This window comes from Linepithema humile, chromosome 8, assembly GCF_040581485.1.
Source record: "Linepithema humile isolate Giens D197 chromosome 8, Lhum_UNIL_v1.0, whole genome shotgun sequence".
In the NCBI taxonomy this organism is placed as follows: domain Eukaryota; kingdom Metazoa; phylum Arthropoda; class Insecta; order Hymenoptera; family Formicidae; genus Linepithema; species Linepithema humile.
Window position 1 is genome coordinate 11,793,996 of NC_090135.1, and position 8,919 is coordinate 11,802,914.

General features: G+C 33.1%; 1 protein-coding gene across 8 annotated transcripts; it reads left to right on the forward strand.

Annotated features, from left to right (window-relative positions):
- The first annotated feature begins 124 nt into the window (after positions 1-124).
- Ars2 (arsenic resistance protein 2) lies at positions 125-8,887 on the forward strand. Of its 8 annotated transcripts, none has more exons than XR_010891656.1 (17): positions 125-263; positions 627-771; positions 1,126-1,494; positions 1,909-2,103; positions 3,377-3,443; positions 3,539-3,786; positions 3,879-4,057; positions 4,131-4,241; positions 4,324-4,565; positions 4,715-4,855; positions 4,946-5,191; positions 5,268-5,438; positions 5,537-5,799; positions 5,953-6,228; positions 6,388-6,513; positions 6,604-6,711; positions 7,934-8,887. XR_010891656.1 is itself a non-coding variant. In XM_067360949.1 (17 exons), the coding sequence occupies exons 2-17, from the start codon at positions 653-655 to the stop codon at positions 7,940-7,942; spliced, it is 2,781 nt and encodes a 926-aa protein (XP_067217050.1). In that variant the 5' UTR covers positions 125-263; positions 627-652; the 3' UTR covers positions 7,943-8,887. The 8 variants fall into 8 exon arrangements, 7 of the variants coding, with proteins under 7 accessions (XP_067217050.1, XP_067217047.1, XP_067217048.1 ...); XM_067360949.1 differs by having other exon boundaries at positions 6,693-6,711; XM_067360946.1 differs by lacking the exon at positions 6,604-6,711.
- Positions 8,888-8,919: the final 32 nt, after the last annotated feature.

Here is an 8,919-nt window from a genome sequence, read left to right on the forward strand (position 1 = left end):
TATGCGTAAAGAATGGATTGGTTCATGAAAAGATGCATAAGGAAATGGACCAATCCCATTCCTTATTCTTATGCTTATGTGCTATGCAATTTTGTCTGGATACACCCTAAGGCTGAAATTAAACGTGGAGCGTCAGCGTGAAAAGGCACCTTTCGAGTACATAAGAGGTCGGCTGACGTAGAGGTTGGTGCTTTGTGGATAGTACATTTTATACAATTTCGTGTAAATTTTCTCTCAGTTATTTGTGCTGCGAATTATTTACAGTAAGCATATTTGTCAAATTATTCTTAAATACTCTACACTTTTATATACTATTATTTTCTCAAACAAAGCATAAAATGCTAAGTATTACTGAATACGTGAAATTTGCGGCAATTGTATCGTGTCTGTTTCGATTTAGAGATGTTCCTTTTATTGATGTTTTAAAGAATAATAACTTTATACGATACTTGGTTGCATAAAAAAAGATTTCAATCATTAGTATTTTTCTTTTTACAATGTAAAATTTCATAAAAATTATCAACCGTCCGTATATTCGGACAGACTAGCTTACAATTTCACACATAACCTTAGTATCGAGGTGTTATATATTATAATCAAATTCTATTTTTTTATATTTTTCTTAGGCATAAGTGTTTAACACTTTGCAAAAATGGCAGACTCAGATGATGAATATGATAGAAAGAGGCGAGATAAATTCAGAGGTGAGAGGACAGAATCATATTCACGGGAACGAAGAGAAGATCGTAGACGAGATGATTGGGTTGATAGGTATATATGTAGATATGTATATAAATTTCTAGCCTTAAATTTAGGAAAATATAAATTTTGTTTTACAAAAATAAGAAAAATATGCCTATATAAACATATGTTTGATATGAATTTGTTTCAGAGTTATAGATTATTTTATGTTTCAACAATTCTTACAAATACTAGACAAATACTTGCCGAAATGCAAAATAGACTGCAAATTGGAAACAAGATTTTTTAAAATATATGATTATATCAATTTTATAATTTTTGTGTTTTTAACTCATTCTTGTAGCATTTTCCCATGTGTTACAAAACATTTTGCATATCTCTATGACAAAATTTTAGTTTATTGCCTGTTTTCTTAATGTGTAGCTATTCTGGCTATACTGATAGTAATTTTTATAGAGAGTGGTCCAGTCGTCCTAGGCAGCGGCCTGATTATCGGGAATATCGAGGTGGAGGAAGTGGAGGACGTGATCGTTACAGTCCTCCAAGATCCCAAGATATGGCACCTCCTATGAAGAGAATGCGATTTGACTGGGATGATAGACCGAGATATGGTGGACATGATTATTATGGTGGAAGTGGTAGTGGTGGTGGTGGTGGTGGCGGCGGTGGTGCTGGTGGCGGTGGCGGCGGCGGTGGCGGCGGCGGTGGCGGTGGAAGTTCTTGGAGTCCGGATCACTATCCGCCTCCTCACCATAGCAACCATCACTATGGCAACCATAGTAATAGCAGCAGGTTTGTTTTGTTATGTCTAAATCTTCCTTCTCTTTTAAAGTATTACTAGATTATGACTGGATGATATAAATAATAAATAATGAAGAGAGCAGGGTTTATGAAGATTCCGCCAAAACGGAGTCGCTTGACTCCAAGATTATTAGCTAAATTAAGGTAGTATTCCTATTAATCAGAAACAAGAACTTAATGAAACAGAAAAGTTGTTGTTTATTTTTGAAAATCTGTCCCTTTGTTTAAAACATTTATAAATGAAATATACTGTAATTTAGTAAAATATATGTATAAAATACTTTGTAAAAATTCATTGGCTACAATGATGAGTTTATGGTGTATTACATATATTAGATTACTTTTTAGTACTACTGAGATTATTTTCCAAGCACAAATGATATGCCTACATTATATTATTTTCAGTCGGGAGGTAGCTGGAAATTTCAGTAATTCAAATGTTGAAACCCAGCCACCTATGATGTCATTCAAAGCATTTCTTGGCACTCAAGAAGACACCATTACTGATGAGGAAGCTATTAAACGCTACAATGAGTACAAATTGGAATTCAAGAGACAGCAGCTCAATGAGTTTTTTGTCGCCCATAAGGATGAAGAATGGTATATATTTATTTTGATATTTTTCTTTTTTACGTATATCCGGGGTTGTATCTATACGGGAATGAACAATTTTATCGTGATACTTTTAATGAATAATAAAATAAATTTCTTTGATTTCTATTGGAATTAAAATATTTTGCTTCTTAAATTAATGAACAATGTCATTAAGCTCATAATTGTATAAAGAATGAACGTTTTGAAATAACACGGTTACTATGTAAAATCATCATTAATCACACAAAACTCTGTCCAGGCATGTATGTATATAGATTACATACCTGGAGGAAACGGAGACTGATGTATAATTTGATAAATTGCAGATACAATATTGTAGCTAATTTAAAACAATATGACCATCTCTGTCTATCCCTACAGCATATCGCCGCCATCGCCTTATACCTTGGGTCATCTCGCTCGTTTATTTTCTCGTACGATATTTTATGAATTTCGCGTTTCGCGCATCGCTGAAGACACGAGGTGCCTATTAGGTAGCTAAATAAATTGCGAGCTGGGCGCGCAAAGCCCAAATATGCTCGTGTAGGTCGCGTTCTAAACCCGTTATTTATTTTTACATTTGAGTACTATATTGTCTTTGTCAATAAGACAAAGACTCTGAGTCGACGAGAAAACCGAATGCGGGTAAAAATATGACTGCAGGTGAGGTTTCATTCTGTAACAGACAATGTTGATAGTACCGATCGAACTTTAAATTGTGAATAACGACTCGTGGCTAATTAAAACTCATGTCTTTATATTTGGCATTTGTCGTAATTTATAATTGATAAAGGGAACTATCGCAAATTAAAACTTTGTACTAATATTTTACTTTTTTACTTGGCTACTTTTTTCTACGCGTTTCTCCCGAAATCATCCTCCTGGCATTGTGCAAAAGTTACACTATATAGGTAGAACTCAGGAGAGTTATGATTCATGTAAAATATATAAAAAAATTTTACTTTATGGATATATGCACATATGCATGCGCAATATGAGACGAAACATTAGGTGACCTTTTTTTTTACTTTGTAGTGCATTTAAAAACTGTCTTGGAAAAAAAATCTTTTATATAACTCATATCTTCATATGCGTATGTGTCACGTATGCCGTGAAAGGGCGCTGTATTTATCTACGCTTTCGCGTTGCCTTCTTTAAATTACAGAACTAGCTGCTCCAATGAATTATACGTACGTGCGATTCTATTCCAGACCTGTATAATATTACGCGGATTATTTTATAAGCATTTATTTATTGCTCTTTTTCTATTGATCGCCAGGTTCAAAATAAAATATCATCCTGAGGAATCAATAAAGAGAAAAGACGAGCAAGTATCGGCACTTAAGGTAAGTAAACGCAATGCTACAATGTATAATACAGTATCTACAGTCGTAATTTTATTACTTGTTTGACTGACAGAGAGAAATCACTTTTCTTTCAGAAACGCGTACAAGTTTTTCTGGACTTGCTCGAAACGGGAGAAATAGACAAAGTGTCCGTTGATGCCGATCAAGCAGATATCTTGTTACGTCTTTTAGATGCAGTGGTTATCAAATTGGAAGGAGGAACGGAAGAAGATTTGCAAATTTTGAATGTTAAGCCACCTAAGCTGTTTATAACAAAAGATATCTCAAAGGAGAAAGAAGATAACAAGACTAAATCTTGTATGGAAAAGAAACCTGAAAGCAGGTATAGTGTTAGATGCATATATGACATGAAAAACACGACATCAATTTTAGCTTATTATTGTGCTCATTATGTTTTTGTCTACTTGATTCAAGTGACGAAAACAAGATGGACAATTCACAGCGTGAAGAGAAAGGTTCGAAAAATGATCAGAATGCTGATGCAGAAGTGAAAAGCGCAGAAAAAGATGGAAATGCAGTATCTGATTCGGACAAAACGAAAGAAAGCGACGAATGTAAAGACACAGAAGAAACTGCTAATGAAGACAAGTCACGTATGTATATTTAAACATTTCGCATTTGCGAAGATTTTTCCGTTTGCGTACCTCACAATCTACATTATTGCAGCAGACAAATCAAGGAAACGTAAACGTACTAACAGCAACAGCAGCAGCAGCAGTAGCAGCAGCAGCAGCAGTTCTTCCGGTAGTGACAGCAATAAACCGGAAGTAGAGACTTGTGAGTACAACAATCTCGAATTTGCTTCACATTACATTTGCATTTTATTTTACTTTGTATTTTGAATGACAATTATCATCAGCTGCTAATGAGAAAGTGGAGGCCAACAATGAACAAGTCGACGAAGGAGAGGCTAAAGAAGAAAATCAAGAAAGTAAAACTGAAGCGGAAACTACAAATAATAAGAAATCCACGATCGAACCAGAAGCGGTGATCGATTTGGCTAGTGAAGATAAAGAAAAGGAACCCAGAGCTCTGCACAAAACGAGCAGCATCTTCCTTCGCAATTTGGCGCCGACTATCACTAAAGCGGAGGTGGAAGCGGTTAGTTGCAATATTATTTATTAATTTACTAAAGAAATAAAAATTTTCAATGCTTGTGTCGAACAATCTACATTTTTCTTCACTTTTAACAATGTTCCTACAAGTATTCACACAACATTACAACATTAACAATTGTATTTATTGGATAGATGTGCAAGCGATTCCCAGGATTCTTACGCGTAGCTATAGCAGATCCGCAACCAGAGAGACGATGGTTCCGTCGCGGTTGGGTTTCGTTTGAAAGACAAGTGAATATTAAAGAAATTTGCTGGAGTTTGAATAACATCCGAGTAAGTTTACTTTTGCACTAAAAGTTTGCTTTTATTTTTAATTATAAAGTGACAAATCCCTAAAATAAATACTCTTTAATCCCTGTACAGTTACGTGATTGTGAGCTTGGTGCAATAGTAAACAGAGATCTATCACGACGTATTCGGTCGGTGAATGGTTTAACATCTCACAAACAAATTGTCAGGCATGATATTAAACTCAGTGCCAAAATTGTCCACAATTTGGATAATAGAGTAGGATTATGGAAGGAAGAGAAGAAGAGTGACAGTGCATTGAAGCAGGAAGAAAACAAAGAAAACAAGACTGTTCAAAGTAACGACGAAGTTGAGCAAGCGGTAAGTGAAATTCGCGTATTGTATTTTAATGAAAGTAAGTCTAAACGCAGATTTAGTCTAAAACTCGACATTCCAGGCTTTTGGATTGTCATCAAAAAATCCAGTATTGAAGAATATAACTGATTACCTGATAGAAGAAGCTTCGGCCGAAGAGGAAGAATTGCTAGGTATGTCAGGTGATCAAGAGGAAGGTCAGTTGAGCGGCGACGGAGACAGCTCAATCGAAAGAGATCCAATTCTAATCAAGGTAAATGTCAAACAAGCTGCCAAATCGATTGAGACTATAGCTTAATAAATTTGATAAATTTTTCGATAAATGACGTTGTCGCATGTTTGTTCCCGTAGGTATTAGACAGACTAGTAATGTACTTACGTGTTGTTCATTCCGTGGATTACTACAATCATTGCGAGTATCCGAACGAGGACGAAATGCCAAATAGATGTGGAATAATGCATGTGAGGGGATCACCGCCTACCGCCAAAATTTCCAGCGGTGAATTATCAGAATACTGTCGTAATTTCGAGAACAAGATGGTTGCTTTCTTACAACCGATCGCCACTCTGTCTACCGAAGAGTTCGATAAGCTAGGCGCAAAGAATGCCGAAGCGTATCCTTTTTTTGCATATATTTTACAGTTGTGTGTAATATGTAAGTGAAGCTAAAAGTGGTAACAAGTAGACAATTTGTAGCAAGATACGCGGCAAATATATCAATCACGAAATTGATCACCAGCAATATTTTCCTATTATACAACAAACAGTGAGGTTGAAAAATTCGTTCAAGCCAACACCCAAGAATTGTCAAAGGACAAGTGGCTGTGCCCTCTCAGCGGGAAGAAGTTCAAAGGACCAGATTTTATCCGGAAGCATATTTTCAACAAGCATTCCGAAAAGGTTGCTGAAGTGAAAGCGGAAGCTGAGTATTTCAACAATTATTTGAAAGACCCGAAAAGGCCTCAGCTTCCCGAACATCCTGGTAACAAGGCTCCATTGAGAGACGGGCCACGCGAGAACTTTGCTCCATATGGTTGCAGCTCGTAAGTAGAAAACTTGTAACAAGTTAAAAATTTTTTATAAACCTGTAATCACAAATATCATAATTGTATAATGAATTAATGCATTTCGTAAATTTGATGAAAAATCACGTCAGAGGCATGTCGTTAAAGTACTCAGTACTGATATCTGTGCATTTCCAGATTCGGAAGTTACGGCGGTGGATACGGTGGTAATAGAGGTGGTTACGGTGGTTCTGGCTACGGCGGCGGATTTGGTGGTGGATTTAGTGGACCGCGTTCCAATCGTGGCGGTTTTAATCGAGGACGGTAAGACAATCCTCTTTTTAAGTCCTAATGTATAGAATTAGTAATAAAAAATTTGTTTTCGCACGTTTGTTAAATCGTATTGAAATCAAGACGAGGCGTGTAAGATGCATTCCTACCACAAGTACATTCTTGGCCCATTCGAAATAACAGACTGAACGTGGTGATACAATGTTTTACAGGGCCGCTCCGGATACTATGGCAAGAGCTATTATTAGTTATAATGACTTGGACCAGCCAGACATGGACATGTTCTAAGTTTTGACTAAATCTATGCGAATTCCCGCGGGTCTAATAAGCACACAATAAAAACACTGCTATTCCAGATTCTATCAGATTTATGTCCAGAGCATGTTCTAGCATATTGTCTAGCATATTAGGATAAAGTTCTTATTTTGCACTAGATTTTACAATATTTCCTATAATTTACTAATTATCACTAAATTTTTAATTTGAAACATGTCAAATTAAAGTTAGAAATTTAAACTTTAATGTAAAAAAATTATTAATTTGCAACTGCGACAAAATGTTTTCCTTCTTGTTTTAATGAAACTTTGCTTTTGATGCAAAATAGGTAATTTATTTACGTATATTTTGCAATAATTATAATTTATACCATCACATATATGATCCACAAAAACATTATAAATTTTCTTGCAACAACGAAAAATACATATTGAACGTTAGTATTTGGAACGTAAGAGTTTGGTACAAAGTAGTACAAAACTGAAACATTTTGCATCAAAGTTTTAAATTGTATTGTACACAGGTTGTATACACAGGTTTATATAAACTTATATAAAACTTAAATAAATTGAAATACATGAAAACTAAATACATGATAAGAAATAAATATAACAATTTAGAATTGAAATCATTATGAATAAAATTACATTATTTAAAATAAATAATGGTGCAAATTAAAAACCTTATCTTAATCGATAAATTTGGTTACAAAATCAGTATGATCTCTTTTACTTACATCATGTACAAATATACGATTCAAATTCATTTAGTAGGCATTGAGATTCGATATTACATACAGAGAAACAAAGAAAAAAAGATAAATTACTCAAATATATATATATATATATATATATATATATATATATTCTTTAACAGATAGATCATTTTTTATAAGATGCTTACCTGAAAGTTGAGAATTCGCTGATGCTGTAAATTTATGACATGAATAACAAATAAATCCATTTGTCTGTTACTCTAACAATTTGTTATTTTATTTTATCCCATTTCCGTTTAAATCGTATGTCCGGTTGGTCGTATGTCATAGCATTATATTAAATATTATTGCATTGCATTAGTTCAACCAGCAAATTGTGTAAAAATATTAATATTAATATTTGTGTTTCTAAAATATATTTGAATGTTCTTTTAATGTTCTAATAAATATTTGATATTGCAGTGGCGGTAGTAGTGATTTCCGACCAGTCATACATTATCGAGATCTTGATGCACCGCGAGAACCAGACGAATTCCTATAAGATGATCATGTTGAAAGAAGTATTAATCAATACGAAGATACATGGGCACCGTTTACAACCACTTGGAACTTCAACATTTCCTCTGTAAATCACATTATTTACAATTATATTACATGCATATATTACAATACTCAATAATTTTGAGTAAAATAAGATTGTCTTTACGCTCCTTATTGTATCTAATTGATTATTTGATCTAATTTGATTGTTTGATCAGCTGAATCTTTATATTTCCAAATTTCAAGATTTGTCTTATTAAAACGCAGATTGATCATGTGAATAGCAAATATTTTCTAAAAGAAATTATCTACGAAATGATGGGAATATCTTAATTATTAACTATATGGAATATAGAATTATTTATATATATATATATTCTATATTATATATATATTCTATATTATATATATATATAATATATATATATATATATTTTTTTTTCTATATTTTATTTATATATATATATATATATAAAATATAGAAAAAAAATAAACAGACACATTTATCTGATTATTTCATAAAAATTGATTAAACATTAATTTGTTAAGGAAAAATCGAGATGATAAAAGGGATTTTAATCGAATCTGAAAAGAATATATAGCAAAACTTGCATTTTGTGTTTGCTACATATCACTTATTGTTAGATTTTACAATATTTCTGAATAATAAGTAAATGCTTATTTAGAACAGAATATCCATTATAGATTAAATCATTTATATCACACGATAACGCGATATTTCACTTAATCTTTTTTTATGAGCAGGAATATAAAATTAGTTTGCATAATCTTAATATTTATAATTATCAGTTATATGTGCTCAACAAATCAAGTGTAGACTTAATAGTGGCATAATAAAAAAATTGTAAAAACTCACTTTTTTGTTACTTTTTTACACATGTTAAAAG